We start from the raw sequence: 21,569 nt of genomic DNA, 5'->3' as shown, positions 1-21,569 counted from the left end.
ACGTGGCAGCTCACAGCCACGTTTTTCTCGTATCTACACATAGGAAATGTAGTGAGGTGAGCAGCTTGAAGTATTCAGACAGACATTTTGATTTCAGGTATATCAGGTTACTGTCAAATATCAGACTCAAAGATAAATTTTTATTTTCTGTTGATACTCTTCTTAATTATTCTTTAAGACATTCAAGAACTTAGAAGGTAGCACATATAATGAAATATATTTACATAAATGATTTGACTAATAGTTTTTTTTGTTGTTTTTTTTTTGAGCTGGGGTCTCAGTCTGTCGCCCAGACTGGAGTGCAGTGGCCGCTCCCGGCCACCGCAGCCTCGACCTGCTGGGTTCCAGCGATCCTTCTGCCTCAGCCTTCCAAGTAGCTGGAAATACAGGCGCGCGCTACCACGCCCGGCTAATTTTTGATTTATTGTAGAGATGAGGTCTTGCCAGGTTGCCCAGGCGGGTCTCGAACCCTCGGGCTCCCAAAGCGCTGGGATTACAGGCTGAGCCACCAAGCCCCGCCTGACTAATAGTTTTGTTTTCAGTTTGTTTTTTTTAAAGTAAGGATTTTTTTTTTTTTTTAAACAGGTTGCTAAACATTAAAGCCAGTTTCAGGATAACAAGAAGAAATACATGAGTCAGAGAAAAATATTGATTGCTCTTGGAATTTTAAGAAAGAAATTGTGAGCAACGATAATTAATACCTAATTAATGAATCTGATCTTTGTAAGTCTGAAACATACTAAACCAGGAATTTACATTTGCCCGTTTCTATGCCTTTCCTCCAGTTGCTGGACGTGCTGCAACAATACTGTATGGCGGCTGGGCTCGATTACCGGCGACTTGATGGAAGTACAAAATCAGAGGAGAGACTCAGGATCGTGAAAGAGTTCAACAGCACACAAGATGTTGACATTTGCCTTGTCTCCACAATGTAAGGAAGTAACATTTGAGAATGTGATTGTTACATAATTATTTTTAAGATTCAGGATAACTTTATGCTACTAATGGAATAATTTTTAGTGGTTATGCTTATATGGCTTTGTTTATTTGGCTTTAAGGAAAAGCGGCAAAGAGGCTATTATAACTGAAATAATAGTATTTTGAGTTTTAGTTAACCTTTTCTCTCATTTCCTTTATCATCACTGAATTCCCTTTATAATTCGGGTTTATAAAGATAACACTGAAAAATGGATATTCCCTCCTAGGAATGTTCTGTGATAGTGTTTTGACTTGTGTCTTGTAGTTAAAACAGTGAGACTTCGTATTACTCAGATAACTGAAAGTCTGTGTAGCAGTCGTTTTCTGGCTGGGCTCAGGGAGCTCCAGAGCCCTCTGGGCTGGTGGGCCAGGCATTTCCCTCCTCTGCCTCCACTTAGTCTCCACCAGGGCAGCTCCAAGGTTAGAGATTTTATAAGAGGTAAATTGGTTCTAACACCTATTTGTGAATATCTCGTTAAGAAATTTTAAAGACTATTTACACTTTTGAGAATGAATTAAATCAATATAAACACCAAAGTAAGATTAATCCCTTTTGAGGGGGTAACAGATCTGTAACTTTTGATATCTTGTGTGATAAGAATTTTATAGCTTCATTCCCACTGTCTTTCAAAAAGCATTCCAAGGGACCTTAAAAGTAAACATATATAAAGAGTGTTAATGCTTCTATTTGTTTTGCACAAAGTAAAAGTTAAGTCAGAATAAAATCTTACTTAAAATAAAAAATAAAATATGTTTATGAATGCGCTACTTTGTTGAGCACTGAACTAAATCCTGAATTGAAAGCAAAAGGAGAAAAGCTCTGGATTCTCATTTTCCTGTAAATGAATTCAAGAAGTAATTTCTCACAGGAGTCCTTATGTACAGAGCATTAAATGATGTAGAATGCTGTCTTCAGTTAGGTTTTATAAAACGTAAGTGTTCTTAATTGTAAAATAACGTTTCAGCCGGGCTCAGTGGCTCAGCCGGTAATCCCGTGCTTTTGGGAGGCTGAGGTGAGTGGATTGCCTGAACCCGCGGGTTCGAGACCCACCTGGGCAACTTGGCAAGACCTGATCTCTACAATAAATCAAAAATCGGCTGGGCGTGGTAGCGCATGCCTGTAGTTCCAGCTACTTGGAAGGCCAAGGCAGAAGGATCGCCGGAGCCCAGCAGGTCAAGGCTGCGGTGGCCAGAAGCAGCCACTTCACTCCAGTCTGGGTGACAGAGTGAGACTCCAACTCAAAAAATAAATAAATAAATAAATAAATAACGTTTCAAAGTAAAAAATGCTTTAAGCAATAGTTCTAATAGTATGGAACCAATAATAACAAGAAATAATCTCACCTCCAGTTCAGTGTGTTGAGATCTGCCATAAAGCTCCTAATTAACTCTTCAACTATGTGTCAGAAATTGCTAGTGAACCCATCCATTGAATTGTTCATTTTTTTTTTTTTTTTTGAGTTGGAGTCTCACTCTGTCAGCCAGACTGGAGTGCAGTGGCCGCTCCCGGCCACTGCAGTCTCTACCTGCTGGGCTCCAGCGATCCTTCCGCCTCAGCCTTCCAAGTAGCTGGAACTACAGGCACGCACTACCACACCCGGCTAGCTTTTTATTTATTGTAGAGATGAGGTCTTACCAAGTTGCCCAGGCAGGTCTCGAACCCGTAGACTCAGGCAATCCACTCACCTCAGCCTCCCAAAGCGCTGGGATTACAGGCTGAGCCACCGAGCCCAGCTCGAATTGTTCATTTTTAAAGACTGCACTTTTCATTTGCACAAGTCCTATTTGATTTTTTCAAATCTACCTGATTATCTTACTTGTATTTTGTGCTTTATGATTTCTAACCTTTCTTTTATTTCTTCAGTAATTTTAACCATGCTTTAAAAAATGTCTTTTTGAATGGTAGGTATTTTTGCTCTGTTAACTCCTGTAATTGGGGTAGCAATACAGGCTCTTGCTTATGGGAGACAGTTTTCACACGTTTTAAATTTTTTTTCTCTTGAGTTTATCTTCAGTGAGATTTATTTTCCTTTGTGGAAATCCTTTGGAGACTGGTTGTAGGAGTTTTCCACTTGTGTGGTTTTGCTTTGGTTTGCTAGGTGTCCTGACCAAGGCAAGGGGGAAAGTTTTGAATTTCTGTTTTCCTGTGACTGAATTCAAGGAGTTATTTATCGCATGCCATTACATAAAAAGCCTTCCGTAATACAACAAATACATTCTTCAGCTATTCTTTGCAAGAGACACATAAGCTCCATTTTTGCTTTTTCTCATTTTGCAGTGGTTTATATTTAATGTCTATTGTAGCAGAAGCATTTTCACGTCGGTTTAGCCGTTATTTTGCCAGAATGCTAAGTCTTCATCGTCTTTTAGTTCATCTTTTGTCTCTTGTCCATATCACCTGCCAATCATTTTATCTTGTACTTTGTCAGGAACATCAATGTTTTTGTTAAGTCCTGTGAAAGTAACCAGGTTATTATCCATAGGATATTTCTAAAATTCCAAGTCCAGAAACATTATTATGATTATGTAAATATTCTTTAATGCCACATCAAGGAGTACCAAGACAATTTTTCTGAGAGTTCATGATCTTTCAACCAAGTAATTATTAACTATAGAGTATGTAAATCAGAAAGTTCAAGAAAAGTCTTAACATCAGCCTCAAGTGACTCCTTTATTCTAAGACTTCACCCATTGTTTTATGTTTGCACTGCTGAGTTCACTTCATATTTCAGTCATGACTTTCTTATTCAGTCTTTTTCCCTCAGTATATTTTTATCATTTGTAATAATCCCTATTCTCATTAACACTTTCTCTTCTGTTGAGGCTTCTGTATCCTGAAGACCTTTTATCCTCTGATTTCAAGCCATGTTCTTTAGAAATTGTAGGAGAGAAGATTGTTGCATTTATCTCTCCCTAGATAATCAGCATCCAGTGTAAAGTAGTATGTAAGTGTGAGTTGTGTTTTGTGATAAGGTCTAGGCAGCCGACAAGGGAAAACTGGCCATAGGAAGCCTCAGGGAAAGGCTGGGAAGAGAGTTGGGATTAGAAAAATGGTTGAGGGAAAGAAAGAAAATCTTTTTGTTCTTGGATTTTAGTTTTGTCTTTTCTTTTAAAAAATGCAGCATTTTGTCATTGTTATCTCATAAAGTAATATTAAATATAGAGCACATAGATCAGAAAATTCAAAACATGGTGAAGATCACGACTGTTGTGTAAATTCTAAGAGCTGCAGACAGTGCTTCAACTCAGTAGACAAACATCATGTACATTCAGTTTGGCTAAAAGATACCTTTACTTTAGAAATAACTTCATTTCAGAAGAAATGAGTAGTATTCTGATATGTTTTGGCTAATAGAAAAATGAATCTTGCAAAATCAGTAAGTAATTTTATATGAATAAAAATTGTCAAAATTATATCTTCAGCGTCTTCCTTTATGGTGTGCCTTAACCACAGGTCAAATTAAATGAAGGCAACATTTTTGACTTCCCTATACGTGGCAGAAAGACAGCGGGTAGCATGAACACGAGGCACAATTACATTCTTTGTTTGCACTTTCAAAATCACATGCTGGTTGACTAGAAACAACTTTCTAAGCAAGCAGTGTAATTTAAGCCATAGTGCTTTTATAATTATTCACTTCTGAGGATTAAATTGAGGATTTCTTTTACTACGCTCCAAAAGTAAACTTTTCCAGATGATACAGGTGCCTCTACGTAGTAGTCCAACACCATGAATCATCTGAATCATTATATCTTGTAATTTTATTCCAGAAAACGTTCTTAACTCCCCCAGAAAGATGAGAGTTTAGCAGTTTTATATAAAAATAAATATGCAACTGCCATGCAGTCTAGCTGTGGCACTACTTAGCATTTATCCCAGTAAATGAAAACTTAAGTTCAAACAAAGCCTGTACCCAAATGTTTACAACAGCTTTATTTGTTAACAGCCCAAAACAGGAGACAACCCCGGTGTCCTTCAACAGATGAATGTTTAAACAAACTGTGGTTTATCCATATCATGGGATACTGCTCCACAATAAAAAGGGAAGAATTATCGATACATGCAACAACTTACTATGAATGCATTGGGAATGTATTGATTTTTATATGAAACTGCTAAACTGTTTTCCAGAGTTGCTATATCATTTTACATTCTCATAGCAATGTATGCATGATTAAGTTCCTCTGCTTCTTCACTAATGTTTGCTATTGTCATTTTTTTTGTTGTTTTATCCATTCTGATGAGTATGCGAAAATATCTCATTGTGGTTTTATTTTATCTTATTATTATTTTTTAAAATTTCAGTAGCTTCAGGGGGTACAGATAGTTTTTGTTCTGGGCTTTAAATGTACCCACCACCCCCACTTATGCACACTGTGTCCAGTAGGTGACTTTCTGTCCCTCTAAAGCTTCTCCCTCCCCCTTCTGTGTCCCCAGAGCCCATGATACCATTCTCTATGTCTTTGTGGCTCCTTAGGATGGCTCCTATTTATAAGTGAGAACATGGGGTGCTTGCTTTTCTGTTTCTTAGTTCACTTAGGATGCAGGTCTCCAATTTCATCCAAGTTGCTGCAAAAGACATTATTTCGTTCTTTCTGATGGCTGAATAGTATCCCCAGAGTGTATATATGCGTTTTCATTATCCAGTGATCATTTGGTGGGCATTTAGGTTGATTCCACACCTTTGCAATTGTGAATTGTACTGCGATGAGCATGCAGTTGCAAGTGTCTTTGTTGTATAATGACCCCTGTTCCTTTCGGTAGATACCTAGTAGTGGGATCGCTGGATCAAATGATAGATCTACTTTTGGTTGTTTGAGAAATCTCCATACCACTTTTCATAGAGGGTGCACCAGTGTGCACTCCCACCAAGTGTATAAGTGTTCCCTTTTCTCTGCATCCACACCAGCATCTATTGTTTTTTTAATTTTTAAAATAAAATTGCCGTTGTCACTGGCTGTGGGTTTGTCGAATATGACTTTTATTATTTTAAGAAATGTTCCCCTTGTGCCTATGTTGCTGAGGATTTTTATCATGAAGGAATGCTGGATTTTATCAGTTGTTTTTTTCTGCACTTATTGAAATGATCATATGATTTTTAAAAATTCTGTTTATGTAGTGGATCACATTTATTGACTTACGTATACTGAACCACCCTTGAATCCCTGAGATAAAACCCACTTGGTTGTGGTAGATATTTTTTTAAGTGCAGTTGAATTTGGTTTGCTAATATTTTGTTGAGAATTTTCACATCTATGTTTATAAGGGATATTGGTCTGTAGTTTTCTTTTTTTGTTGTATCTTTTTCTGACTTTGGTATCAGAGTGATACTGGCTTCATAGAATGAGTTAGGAAGGATATCCTCCTCTTTAATCTTGCAGTAGAGCTTCAGTTAAATTGATACCAGTTCTTCTTTGACGGTCTGATAGAATTGAGCTGTGAGTCCATCAGGTCCTGGACTTTTTTCGCTGGGAGTCTTCTAATTAGTGTTTCAATCTCACTACTCATTATAGGTCTGTTCAGGATTTCTCTTTCTTCCTGATTCAAGGTTGGAGGTTATATGTTTCCAAGAATGTATCCATCTTCTCTAGATTGTTTAGTTTGTTTGCATAGAGGTGTACGTACTAGTCTCAGATGATCTTTAGAATTTCATCATATCAGTTGTAATATCTCCAGTTTCATTTTTGAATGAGCTAAATCGCTTCTTCTTTCTTTGTTTCTTAATTAATCTAGCTAGTAGTTTATCTTTTCAAAGAACCAAGCTTTTGTTTCATTGAACTTTTGTATTTTTTTAAATTTCGATTTCATGTAGTTCTGCTCTACTCTGATCTTTATTATTTCTTTTCTTCTTCTTTTTTTTATTTTTTTTGAGTTGGAGTCTCACTCTGTCGCCCAGACTGGAGTACAGTGGCCGCTCCCGGCCCCCGCAGCCTCGGCCTGCTGGGCTCTGGCGATCCTACCACCTCAGCCTTCCAAGTAGCCGGAATTACAGGCACACGATACCACCGGCTAATTTTTTGATTTATTGTAGAGATGAGGTCTCGGCTGCCCAGGCGGGTCTTGAACCCGCAGGCTCAGGCAATCCACTCACCTCAGCCTCCCAAAGGCGCGGGATTACAGGCTGAGCCACCAAGCCCGGCTCTCTTTTCTTTTGCTAGCTTTGGGTTTGGCTTGTTCATGTTTTTCTGGTTCCTTGAAGTGTGATGTTAGGTCATTGATGTGCAGTCTTTCAGTCTTACTATAGTTCTTAAGCCCTGTAAATTTTCCTCTGAGGACAGCTTTGGCTATGTCTCATAGGTTTTGTTAATTAGTTTCATTGTTGTCATTTGTTTTGAGGAATTTTTTAATTCCCATCTTGATTTCATTGTTGACCCAAGGATCATTCAGGAACAAATTGTTTAGCTTTCATGTTTTTGTTTGGTTTCTCAAGTTAATTTCTAGTTTTATTCCACTGTGGTCTGAGAAGGTGCTTGATATGATTCTGATTTCTTTAAAATTTATTGAGACTTTATTTGTGGCCCCTCATACACTCTATCTTGGAGAATGTTCCATGTGCTGATGAGAAAAATGTATATTCTGTAGTTTTGGGATGGAGTGTTCTGTAGATATCTGTTAGTTCCATTTGCTCTAGAGTCCAGTTTAACTCCAGTGTTTCTTTTTTGTTGACTTTCTGCATTGATGATCTGTCCATTCTGTCAGTGGAGTGTTGAAGTCTCCCACTATTATTGTGCTGCTATCTCCTTTTTTTGGTCTAGTAGAATTTGTTTTATAAAGTTGGGGACTCTGGTATTAGGCACATATATATTTAAAATTGTTATGTCTTCACCTTGGATTGATCCCCTTATCATTATATAATAACAATCTTTGTCTTTTTTTACTGTTGTTAAAGTAAAGTCTGTTTTATCTGATACGAGAATGGGTATTCCTGCTTGAGTCTGTAGAAGTCATTGTGTTAAGTGGGTCTCTTGAAGGCAGCAGATATTTGGTTGTGTTTTTTAATCCATTCTGCCAGCCTGTTTCTTTTTAGTGGGGGCATTGAGATCATTTATGTTTATCAGTAATAATGATATGAAAGGTACTGTTCCATTCATTTTACTGGTTGTTATTGGTTGCTTTATTTGTTTATTTATTTATTTTCTCTTTTGTGTGGATATTTCATAAGGCCTGTGAACTTTATGATTTCCAGCATTTTTCTACTGGTGTATTTCAACCTTTTGTTTCAGTATTTAGAACTCCTTTGAGTGTTTCTTATAGAGTTGGTCTAGTGGTAACAAATTCCCTCAGTGTTTTCTTGTCTCCTTTTATGAAATTTAGTTTTGCATGGATGACTGTTATTCTGTTTGAAAAGATTGAAGATGGGGCCCCAATCCCTTCCGACGTGTATGGTTTCCTCTGAGAAGTCTGCTGGGTAGACGGATAGGTTTACTTTTGTAAGTTATTTGATGCTTTTGTCTCGGTCCTCTTAACTAGGCATAATTGGATGATTATATGCCTTAAGGATGACCTTTTTGTAATGAATCTTCTGGTGGGTCTTTGGGCTTCTTGTATTTGTATTAGATCTCTTCTTCATTCCCTCAAATAGGTTTTCCAATTTTGTTGCTTTCTCTTCTTTCTCAGGAACAACTATGGTTTCTAGTTTGGACATTTTACAAACTCTCACTTCTTGGAGACTGTTCTGTTATCTCGATTCTTTTTTCCTTTTTTTCTTTTGTTGTCTTGGGTTAATTCAAAAGCCTTGTCTTCAAGTGCTGAGATCCTTTCATTTGCTTGTTCTAGTCTACTGTTAAAACTTTCCATTGCATTTTGTACTTCCCTAAATGATTCTTTCATTTCCAGAATTTCAGCTTGGTATTTTTTTTAAATGTGCTCATCTCTTTGGAGAATTTTTCATTCATTTCCTGAATAGTTATTTTTATTTTATTTCTTTATGTCTTCAATTTTCTCCTGAAGTTCATTGATCAATGTTATAATCAACCTTTTGAATCCTAAGTTTGGAATTTCAGAAATTTCATTTTGGTTAGGGTGTGTTGCTAAAGAGTTTGTATGGTCTTTTGGAGGTGTTGGAGAACTCTGTTTTTTCAGATTGTCTGAATTATTTTTCTGGTTCCTTATCATTTGGGCAGACAATTTTTTCTTATCTGAGGCTGGCAGGGGATTGACATAGGCACTATCGGCTTTCCTAGGTTATCTGGTCTTGGTGTGTTTTCTCAATTGCCAGCTGTGGCAGACCTGTGCTGGGTACTCACCCTGGCTCACGACATCCTGAGTGGCTGGAGTGGCTTGGAGAGGGATGTTAGCTGGGGTTTGGGGATCAGGCGTGCTCCAAAGCCGCGGTGTTATGTATGAGACGGTGGGCTGCACTGTTGACCTCTGGCCAAGAGGTGGCGCCTGTGGGAGAGAGCCGCTGCGATGGCGGCTGCAAGGTTCTGCTTGGTGTTACTTCTGAGAAGTGCTCAGCCAGCCTAGGCAGAGGGTGGGCTTGGGCAGTCACCCAAGTTCTCTGTCGGCTTGGAGCCTTCCAGAGCAGCGTGGGGCAGGGCGCAGGGAGAGCGAAGGCGCTCCAGCACCCCGCAAGTGGACGCTCGGCTACTCCGGTGGAGACCAGGAAGGCGTCCCAGGGCGCCGGCGTAGCGCCGTTGTGCAGGGCAGGCCCGCAAGAGTTGACCTGAGGAGCAGAGGCTGCCACGGCATCAAGCCCCCCCGCCCCCCGCCCCCCGCCCCCCGCCCCCCCACCTCGGCCTCACGCAGTTCGCCCTGCAGAGTGCGGCGGCCGCCGGGCCTCAGGGGTGCTCGCAAAGCCTGCCCAGGCTTTGGCAGAGCAGGGCTATGGGTAGAGCACTTTTCTCTGAGAGGCTGGAGCCCCACAGGATTCAGGGGGCCTGCAAGTTTGCAGCAGGAGCACAGAACTCCGGAGTTCCCCTCCCTTACCTTCCCCGCCGCGCTGGGCGGCTGTGGTGTACTCGAGGGGTACAGGTGAGACTCTGACTGGTCCAGCCCGGCTTGATGGGCCTTCCTCTTCTTTGCACTCTGTGGTTTCTACCACATCTTTGGAGAGCGGTGGGACTTGCGCTGGTCTTGTTTATTCCTCTCTGAGTGCTGAGGAGACCTCCTACATCGCTTTACTCCATAGGTGAAACACACTCTAACTGCCTCTTGTCAGCCATCTTAATCTAACCCCCGGCCCCGCCTTATTGTGGTTTTAATTTGCATTTCCCTAAGGGCTAATGATCCAGAAATCGCTTCATGAGCTTATTGTGTAAAACTGGTGTTAATTCTTCTGTAAATGGTAAAATTCTCTAATGGAACCATCTGGGCCTGGAGATTTTTTTTTCCTAAGAGCTTTTTAAAAACATACTTAATTTCTTTAATGGTTATAGAACTTATAAGTTGTCTATTTCATTTAGTTGAGTTTGGTGGTTTGCAATTTTTGAGCAACTGGTCCATTTCTTCTAACTTGTCAGTTATGAGCATAGAGGCTTTACAGTATCCACTTCTCCTCTTAGTTGCTGTAGGATTTGTAGTGATATCCACAGTTTTGTTCCTAATATTGGTAATTTGTATATTCTTTTTTTATCTTTGTCATTCTCATTGGAAGTTTAGCAGAGAAGCAACTTTTTCTTTCATTGATTTTTTTCCTGTGTTCGATTTTGTTGATTTCTCCTCATATTTACTATTTCCTTCCTTTTGCTTGCTTTAGTTTTTTCTCCTCTTCGTCTAGTGTATTTGGGGTAGGACTTCAGATTATTTGTTTGAAACCTTTATCCTTTTCTGATGTAGGTATTCTAAGCACTGCTTTAGCTACATAGAACATATTGTGATTTGTTGCGTCAGGTTAATATATATATTTTTTCATCCCCCATGGGGCCCTCAAATGTTAGATCAGACCTGCTGTGGTGGTGTTGTGCCATCTGGTGCCACAAGAAGGATGCAAAGAATTGCACAAAAGTTAGATTAGAAAATACAGTATATTTGGAGAGATTCATCTCTCCAAGGTAGGAGAGCGGGCCAAAGTTTAGGAAACATGGTGGCAGCCATAGCTCAAAGAGCACATGGCCACACCAGAGTTTAGTAAAGCAATGGCGAATGGATGCTTGAGGTTGAATTCTTTTAAACATTCCCCTTGAAGGGGGCAGGTCATTATGGTGGTTGGGTGGTAATCGGCTTCACGTCATCACAGAGGGGACAGCGAAGTGCAGGTACTGTATCAGGTTATGAGTGGGTTCGTTGCATGCTTGCTGCCATGGTGAGGGGGTCTGTCTGTGTCACGAAGGTCATGAGGGGCTGCTTAAGTTAACTTGGGTCTTATGGGTGGAAACAAATACTTGAAACAGAAAAGCTAATTAGTACAAAACAAGCTGGGGAGGGAGGTTTAAAACAATGATCAATAGCTACCTCTGAGAAACCAGTTCTGTCCTTGGCTAGTGATTAGAGAGTAAGTTAAATGAACTGCCAGAAAAACATGAGATTTAGGCAATGTTAAAATGGCTGCTCATTGGGTATATTAAGTCCATGTTATGTCCATTCATGTTGTGTTTTCTTTTTTATTAAATTATTATTATTTATTGCAATTTGTATTTTAAAATGTCTTTTCAGATTTCCTCTCTAGCCTATGGTCTATTTAGATGTATGTTGTTTACATTTCCGAGTGTTTGGAACTTTTTTTTTTTTTAAATCAATATTTTTTATTATGGTTTTGTGGGGTACAGTTAAGGGCTGGAACTTTTTTAATGTTGTTCTCCTGTCACTTATTTCTAGTTTGACTCCATTATGGTCAGAGAACATACTCAGTATGACTAGTTTTTTGAAATTTGTTGAGGTTTGGTTTATGACCCAGATCTATCTTGGTAAGTGTTCTGTGGGCACTAGGAAAAAGTGTGTGTTCTGCTGTTCTTAGTTGGAGTGTTCTCTATATTAAATTCTGTTGGTTGGTTGTTTTGTTATTTTATACACTTGTTGATTTTCTCTCTAGTATTCTATCTGTTGCTGAGTGTGAGGTGTTGAAATTCTCAACTGTAACTGTACATTTTAAACTTTCTCTTTAAGCGTTGTTAGTCTGACTTTATCTTTCAGCTTTGTCGTTTTGATGCATTTACCTGGTAGATTGATCTTTTTATTATCATATATTATCTCTTTTCTCAAGTAATTTTCTTTGCTCTGATGTATACTTTGACTAATATTAATATAACCTGCCCTGATTTTTTCTTCATGTTTTCTTTTTACTCTCATCCTACCTATGTCATCATATTTAAAGTGTTTTTTTGAAAACAACATATCTTTGTACCATTTTAAAAATCCACTCTGCCAAGCTCTGATTTTAAATGGTATATGTAGGTCATTGCATTTAAGGTAATTACTTTTTTCTGTTTATCTCCTATTTATTTGTCCACTGTTCTCTTATTTAAATAATTTTTTAGGGTTCTATACTTATTTTCTTATAATGCTTTTAAGAATGTTACTTTGTATAGCTTTCTTGGTGGTTGCTCTAAGTATTATAGTATACATGGTAACTTTTCACATTCTACTGGTATACAGTTTTACCAGTTTGAATAAAATGCAGAAACCTTACTTACACTTAAGTCTCTTTTCCTACTCCACTTGTAAGATATAATTGTCTTAGGTATTTCCTCTACATACATTGAGCAGCATATCAGATGATGTTACAGTTTTCCTTTAAGCATAAAATATGATGTATAAATCTCATGAGAAGTAGAATGGTTTTTATATTCACTCCTATATTAACCCATTCTGATGTTTCTCTTTTCCGAAGTTCCAGGTTTTCTTCTTTTATCATTTTCTTTCTGTTTAATGAAATTTATTTACCCATCATTTTAGGTTCAGTCTGCTAATGATAAATTCTCTTACTTTTGGTTTGAGAAGGTTAATATTTTCTCTTTTCCTCTAGGATATTTTTGCTGAATATATAATTTTGGCTTGACAGTTCTTTTCTTTCAGCACTTGAGAAATGATGTGCCATTTGCTTGTGGCCTCCGTGGTTTCTGATGAGAAATCTAGTCAATTGAATTGCTACATCCCTTAAAATGATGCAGGTTTTCTCACATTGTCTTTAAGGGGTTTTTTCCTTTTGTTTCTAGAAGTTTAATTGTATGTTGGCATGGATTTCTTTGGGTTTTCCTGTTTGGAGTTTTATCCAGCCTCTTGAATCTGTAAGTTTATGTCTTTTGCCAGCGTGGGAAGTTTTCAGCCATATTTTTGAGTCCTTTTGAAATCTCTCCCTCTCTCTCTCTCTCTGCTTTTTCTGGTACTCCATTGATGTGAGTGTTAGCTCTTTTGTTATTGGTTCTCAGTCTTTTACGGCTCTTTTCATTTTCTTTTCTTTTTTTAGTCTGTTTTCTCTTTGTTGTTCAGATTTAGTAAATAGTATTGATTATTATCACCCTTACTGATTCTACCCTTCGTCACCTCCCTGTCCTGCTGAGCTCATTTGGCAAGTTTTATATTTCATATATTTTTCAATTCTAAAATTTTCATTTTGCTCTTCTTTGGATCCTCTCTGTCATTGCTGAGACTGTTTTTAAAGTTTGTTTCATGCATGTTGAAACTTTTTTATGATGACTGTATTAAAATTGTCAGTTAATTTCAACATGATTCATTTCAATGTTGTCATCTATTGATTGTCTTTTCTCATTCAAGCTGAGATTTTCCTGGTTCTTAGTATAGTGATTTTTTTTATTGTATCCTGGACATTTTCAGTATTATGTCATGAAACTCTATCTTATTTAATCTTCTATTTTAGTACGCCTCCTCTCTAGCCAAGTGGAGGTGGAAATATAAGTTCTGTCTTCAGCCTCTGCTGATACCCTGAGAGGGAGATGCTTTATTACTGTTCCCACAAGGCCTCCGCTGTCACCACAAGGCCTTCCCTGTCACCCTGTTACCATTGGACAGAAAGTCAAAGTTCTAGCTCCTCACTCATTCTTCTCTGATACCATCCCAGCAAGGAAGAGTGGTGCCTTGTTATAGTCAAGCAAGGGTGAAAGTCTAGCATCCTCCACTCAGCCTTTGCTGACTAGGATAGGGCCACAGATTGTTCCTTCATTTTTGGCAGGAGTAGGGTGGCTATTGTCTAACATTTTTCTATGTTGCGAGACCTCACCTTTCCTGCTGCTTTGGATAAAGAGAAAAGACCCTTCTGGGGGCATTTAAAAAAAAATCTCTGACTGTTGGCATTTCCAGTTCACTGGCTTCTCCAGAACTCTGTGTGGGATATTTTAAGCAAAAAGAAGGCCAGGGAACTCCCAGCCATGTCATTCTTTAGGTCTTGCAGTCCTCAGCTTGTCTGTCTGCTCTTCACCTTTCAGAGTCTTATGTTTGTTTTACAAATAATATGCAGGGTTTTAGCCACACTTAGTGAGAGGAATACCTGAATTGGAAATTTTAACGTTTTCACTTTATTTAGCTAGAATGTACTGTTTTTAAAAATTATGCTAGGAAAATCTTGCACAAATAGTATTTGAGTATCAAAAAAATGTAAAAACTAGCACTACCTATTTACATGGGCTCTAATGGCCAGTTTTAAAAGGGATTTTCTAGAGTACATGTTCTAAAATAGTAGAAAAAGAATATGCCATAGATATCTCATTTGTGACATATTTGTGATTTAATCATCTTACCCTCATGAAGTTAATGCAGTATTGTGTTGTTTTGGTTTTAGAAATCTGGCATAATTGAATTATAACATAATAATTACGTTTTGCTGTTTTAATATGCTTTTTTTCTGTTTTCCCTAGGGCTGGTGGACTAGGCCTCAATTTTGTTGGTGCCAATGTTGTTGTATTATTTGATCCCACTTGGAACCCTGCCAATGATCTTCAAGCCATCGACAGGTATAACACTAACTAAAAAAATTTAAAGTAATCTGCAAATACTTTTAATCTAAGAATATTTCTGAACTTTTAAGATTGCTTATAATATGCCTAGGATTAGAAGGAAGGGGAAACCTTGTGAAAACTTCTATTTAAGATAACCCTGAAATTCTTAATCCGAATAGCAAGCCAGTATTAGCCATTTATTTCCATTCATCTCAAAATCCCACTAACATAACAGAAATGGCTTAAGAAGAAAGAATAAATCCATAAGACTCCAAGAAACTGGGATAGTTTTCTATTGGTAGATCAGAAGTTTTGAGAACCTACTAGAAGAAAGAAATCAAATAGAACCTGTGTGATCAAGATATCAGCAAAGAAAAACTGCAATCTAAAGTCTGCAGGAAAGAATACAGAAATCTCAAGCATGGGGTTAGTAACTACAGGATGTGAGAGCAGACAAAGTGCATCCTTCTGGGAAGTTAATTAACATGCTGATTCTAATACAAACTTCTCTCCCATAACTCATACTCACAGAGGGGTTGGCCGTTATAGGTCCTCTTTGATTAGAGCTGAAAAAAATAGTTTTACAAATTTTATTAATAGGTGAGAAACTGACTGTAGAAAGGTTCCTAGAATGGGTATTGGAACCAGCTTATAAAGCAGAGCCGAGCCTGAAGCACTCCCAGATCTCTGCAGGACATGAAGAAGGAGATGATTAAATAGACCTTACCTGTGTGGAAACACAGACCCGCTTTCCAGCGGTCCTCCTGTGAATTGCGTGTGGGAAACTAAGAATTATGGGACATTTTACTAAAACTAGCCACATGAAAGAAAAGGGCCAAGGTGAGAGACACCGAAGGGAATAAAATGAGAATAGGACACTAAGGAAAAAGTACATAGAGAACAAAAATAGTTCTTAGAATTTGAAGCTATTGCCAAAATAAACTAGCTCAGTAGAAGGTCTGAATAATAAAATAGAGAGGGTAAAGGTGTAGATTGATATGGTGATGAAAGGCATGAATATTTATCACATAAAGTCAAGAAACAGATAGATGTGAAAATATGAGTGAAGAGAAATTGAGGAAAAATCCCAGATATCATCATCTGTCTGTTCCAGAGATAATGAACAGAGAGCCTAGAGGACAGGGAAATAATTGCTGACACAATAAATATAGACATTTTTTGTTAATTTTGAGGGGCCACTGAGAACTAAGTAGGAATACTGACTGAGAGAAAGAGAAAACATACATCTTGGTAATATTGCTAGCTTTCAAAGATAAAGAGAAAGGCTGCAAGATTCCTGGGTGAGAAACAGGGAGAAAATGATTTATCAAAACTGCAACAAAAAGGAAAAAAACAAGTTATTAACAAAGAAATGAGAACTGGACTCATTTCAGCAGATCAGACTTTGAAGAGCAAACTTTTCATCTCTATTATAGGATTCTAGATGACAGTAGAATTGTCAAAGTGAAAAAATTCATGTGGCTATCTGTGAAAGAAAATTACTTTGATTTGCAGTTGTAGTCAGTGGCTAAAATACGATTATGTAGTGGCAGATAAGAGCTACTGTTGACACCCAAGGAATTCAGAAAATTTATTGCTCATGTCTAAAAATGTTACTCAAGGTTATAATTCAATACGTGAAATATTAACCTATACACAAAGAAGCAAAAATATCCAAAAATCAGTGATAAAGAATGTTCTGATATTTTTAGTTAAGTCTAAAAAAATTTTAATAGTGCAGCTGAGAGGCTTAATGCAGTTCACTGAAAGAATTCCCTAAGATACAAAGAGACATGAAGAAATTAGTAACAGTCAAGAGCTAAAATGTCACATAATTTCAATAAAATTGAAATTTTATTGGGGGCATGGAAGAGATAAAATTGTGTGAGAATTTTTTTCCTCAGGAAAGAATTAGGATATCTTTGTTCTCAAAATTTGTCCCCCCAAAAAGTTTTTAAATGTCAGCAAAAACTTAAGGGCATCAACTAAAAGAGTGGGGTATAATGATCACCTGATACAATTTTTAAAAACACGGATATTCATACTTCACCCTCTAGGTACCCTCTGATTCTGTAGGTTTATGATGAAACTTTACAGTCTACATTTTAAAAAACACCCCAGATTGTGCAACTGGGGACACTATCAACAAAGTAAAAGGCAGCTTAGAGAATACCAAGAATATATATTTTTTAAGTGTATATAGCACAATAACAACAGAAAGCCCACTACAGAAATGGGCAAAGAACTTCAGTAGACATTTATCTAAAGATGGTGATCAATAAGCACTTGAGAAGTTGTTCAACATCACTTACCATTAGGGAAATGCCATTCAAAATAATAATGGGATACCACTTCACACACATTAAAATGACTATTATAAAAATAGAAACAGCAGAAAACAGTTCTCTGTGGGGAGGTGGAGAATTGGGATCTTTGTGCGTTGTTGGTGGATATGTAAAGTAGTGCAACCACTATAGAAAATAGCATGGTGGTTCCTCAAAAGATTAAACACAGAATTACCTTGTGATTTAGCAATTACACGTTCACTCTGGTTATGTAACAAAAAGAGTTGAAAGCAGAGACTCAAAGAGATACTTGTACACCCATGTTCTTAACACGTCTATTCACAATAGCAGAAATGTGGAAGCACCCACATGACTATTGATGAGTGAACGGATGCATAAGCTGTGGTAAATTCATGCAGTGGAATATTATTCAGTTTTAAAAAGGAACGAAGTTCTGATATATGCTGTAACACGGACACTTAGCACTACTGCTGAATGCCGTCAGTTTTGGTATGGTGTGTTTCCATTAGCTCAAGATATTTTCTAACAGCTCTGTGAATTCTTCTTTGACTCTTTAGTTGTTTACGTTCCACATTTTTGTGAATCTTTCAAGTTTTCTTCAGCTGTTAATTTCTAGTTTCGTTGTATTGTGATTGGTAAAAAAACAAAAAACTTTGCATGATTTCAATCTTTTGAAATTTATTAAGACTTGATTTGTGGCCTGACGTATGGCCTATCCTAGAGAATGTTTTATGTGCACTTGAGAAAAATATGTATTCTGCTGTTGGTGGACGGGTAATTCTGCAAATCTCTGTTAGGTTCAATTTGTCTATAGTGTTGTCTAAATCCTCTCTTTCCTTATTGATCTTTTGTCTGGATGTTCTATTCATTACTGAAGTTAGGGTATTGAAGTCTCCTATTATTATTGTTGAACTCCCTGTTTCTCCCTTCAAGTCTAGTAATATTTGCTTCATATATTTAAAAGGCCTGATGTTTGTTAAGATTATGTATATCATTGTTAAATTTCTTTGATGAGTTAACTTTTTTTTTTTTTGAGTTGGAGTCTCACTCTGTCACCCAGACTGGAGTGCAGTGGCCGCTCCCGGCTACCGCAGCCTCGATCTGCTGGGCTCCGGCAATCCTTCCACCTCAGCCTTCCAAGTAGCTGGAATCACAGGCACGTGCTACCACGCCCGGCTGATATTTTGATTTATTGTAGAGATGAGGCCTCACTGCCCAGGCGGGTCTCGAACCCGCGGGCTCAGGCAATCCACTCACCTCAGCCTCCCAAAGGTGCGGGATTACAGGCTGAGCCACCGAGCCCGGCTATGAGTTAACTTTTAAAAAGTCATTGTATGATGTCTGTTTTCTCTTGTGACAGTTTTTGACTTGAAGTCTATTTTGTCTGATATTGTTTTTTTCCTCTCAATACATTGTTTTTATTACTTTATAATAGAGAAGATATTAATACTATAGAATTGATTTCTTAAAGTTTTATGGGTCTAAAGATAACTTTTTTAGGGCCTCAAGTTCTTTTTTTTCCTCCTAATTTTAGAGTTGTGGGGAACAAGTGAGGACTTAACGTATAAGTAAGCTGCATAAAGTAAAGTTCAGCTTCCAGCTGATAGGGGACCAGGAATCCATATTTTGTCTGAAATTAATACGGACACTTCTACTCTCTTTTTGTTACTGTCTGCACAAAATAGCTTTTGCCGTCCTTTCATTTTCATCCTATGTATGTCTTCTATTCTAAAGTGAGTCTCTTATAGATAGCATGTAGTTGGACACTGTTTTTATAATCTGTTCTGCCAGCCTGTGTCCTTTGATTAGGGCACGTGTCTGTAGTTCCAGCTACTTAGGAGGCTGAGGCAGAAAGATCATCTGAGCCCAGAAGGTTGAGGCTATGGTGAACCGTGATCATGCCACTGTACTCCCGCCTAGGTGCTTGAGTGAGACCCCAACTCAAAAAAAAAAGAAAAAAGAAGAAATAGCAATGAAATCACTCTGGATTAGTATTTACATTTTTGTGTTAATTTAGATTTTTAAATTAATTTCTCAGAAAAGAAAGACTGAAAGTAAATGAAAGGATATAACCTAAAAACTAGAAAAACAACAAAGTAAAGAAAATAGGGGGGATTTTATTAAATATTGTATTATTAAAATAAAAGCAAAAACAATATCAATTTTCAATTATTCCTTGAAAAGAGCAAAATAGACAAATTTTGGGAAGCCTAATCTGAAGGAAAAAGGCAAAAATGCAGAGAAGTTTAAGAATTAGAGGGACCAACTAGCCATGAATAATACTTATTTATAATATTTAATGCATTATATGCAATTTCATATAAATACTTTTGGAAGAATAAGGACAAAGGGATATCAGCTACATTTATTGTGTTTTTCTGATGAGCTAGAAACTGTTCTTAGTGCTTTCCACAGATTGTCTTCTTTCATACTCACAATATCTGTGTGTAAGTAATAAGCACTCTTATTTAACCCATTTGATGAGTGGGGAGGCTGAGGCCCAATGAACTGATGTAGCTGGTCCAAGCTCACAGGCAGTGAGCGAGTGCCACGCTCAGGGTCTGAAGCCACGCAGTCTGCCTGCAGAGCCGACACTTTTAACCAGCCTTTCTCCGTGACACCCATCAAAGGAAAGTGATCACGTGTAAACCACAAAACAATCTCCTCCATTTTGTTTTTGGTCTTATGATATTTACTATATTTTGTACTTTTTCATCTAGGTCATCATTATTTACTCCAATATTCCCTCAATACACAGTGCACTGCGCTTTGGTATTCAATGAAAGTTAGCTCACAATAAAACAAAATAAATAGCATTCCTGTTCCCCTCCTTCCCCATTCACTGACTCTGGCAGCAGATACCTAGAACAAAAATGAGATTCTGACGTGCATAAGAGATCCTCAGGATTTGTCCCTACATGGTGGGATCCCTGTTTGATGAACCAAGAAACCAAGAAACTTGTGCATAAAGTTTTTTTCTGTAACAATGAAAGGATATGCATTCCAGTAGAAGGCATCCCATTCACCAAACAGCTGGCCAAGCATACATCCAAAAGATGTTTTCTTCGGTTCCTTTCTGATCTTCTTTAGAGTCCAAATACACTGTAAGATAGGAAGAGGTTGTGAGCCCCGCTCTCTGCCGCCAGATTGCAGAACGGAGGTGTGAAGGCAACGCTTTACCCTAGGCTCGCTGTGTCACAGGAGGTGGAGGGTTTCCAGGACTCAAGATACCCTCTGGTGAAAGCCTTTCTCTATGGGTAAGGGTGGCAAAGGGAATACTAAACACAACAATACGTAGAGGGACCTTACCAAGTCAAAAATGACTTTCCCCCAAATTAAAACATTCTTAAGCATGTTGGCAGGATGACCTTGACCCGTTCCTGTCAGCAACTGTAACAGGCATTCAGTGCTCATTCAGAGCATCCAATAAAGCCTCCAAAGTTAAACCATGATGAGTCAAGTTAGATTTTTAAAGCACAGTGGTCCAGATCAGAAGCCCTTGGGTAGCAGTCAGCTGAATGATTCAGGCAGACCCACCGAATCGAAATCTCTGTGGGTAAGGACTGTACCTCTGCCCTTCCGTAGACTTTCCAGTTTACTTATTTTCCCCATTTTTTTTATTTGCTTGTGGCAATTTTACTAAGATATAATTGGCAGACAGTAAACTGTACATTTTTTAAATGCACAGTTGATAAGTTTTGACATATGTATGTACTTGTGAACCACAATTAAGATACTGAACGTAGATTGCTCACCCCCAAAATTTTTCTTCTGCATCTTTGAAGTTCATTCCTCCTGTCCCTCCACATCCTCTTATCCACGAGCAACCACTGAGCTGCTTTCTTTCACTGTGAATTAGTTTGCATTTGGGAGAACTTTATACAAATAAAGTCATTTGGGAACAACCTATTCATAAGTTTAAGACTATTGTAAAAGAAAAACCTGGATTTAGAAAAAGTTTTTGGACAGTGGAAGGTGATGTGTATAGCAGAAATGAAGTTGACTTACATTTTTTCTATAATATTTTTCTCCTCAATAACTAGTCTTTTTATATGAATTTATGTTTTGGCATTATTACTAAGTACTAGATCATATTTGAACATAAAACATTTCTTTCAAAATTAATTAAAATGTTCATAAAGTTCATTTGTATGTTCAGAAGCTACCTCTTGAACCTAGAGCTGTTTTACTTTATTTTTGTTTGTGTTTTTATCTTTTTACAGAGCATATAGGATTGGACAGTGCAGAGATGTCAAAGTATTTAGGCTGATCTCTTTGGGAACTGTGGAGGAGATCATGTATTTACGACAGGTCTACAAGCAGGTAAATGTATTTCCCTTTTGCTGCCTAAGAAGTAAACATTTATCTGCTTTCACAACTTAGGAACAAATTTGTATAAAAATAAGTTTTTAATTTTATCCTTATATGGAATTTAATACAACTATGAACAATACT

The 21,569-nt window shown here is 37.8% G+C and overlaps 1 protein-coding gene across 1 annotated transcript in view; it reads left to right on the top strand.

Annotated features, from left to right (window-relative positions):
- Positions 1-21,569, top strand: part of ERCC6L2 (ERCC excision repair 6 like 2) — a 79,889-nt gene that overhangs the window by 8,875 nt on the left and 49,445 nt on the right. The window contains exons 7-9 of the mRNA XM_021710433.1: positions 786-931; positions 14,728-14,823; positions 21,338-21,437. Coding sequence (XP_021566108.1) covers positions 786-931; positions 14,728-14,823; positions 21,338-21,437 — 342 coding nt within the window. The remainder of the gene's footprint in view (positions 1-785; positions 932-14,727; positions 14,824-21,337; positions 21,438-21,569) is intronic.

This window comes from Carlito syrichta, unplaced genomic scaffold (genome assembly GCF_000164805.1).
Source record: "Carlito syrichta isolate Samal-C Ts95f unplaced genomic scaffold, Tarsius_syrichta-2.0.1 Scaffold78061, whole genome shotgun sequence".
In the NCBI taxonomy this organism is placed as follows: Eukaryota; Metazoa; Chordata; class Mammalia; order Primates; family Tarsiidae; genus Carlito; species Carlito syrichta.
This window is presented reverse-complemented; position numbering and strand designations above follow the sequence as displayed.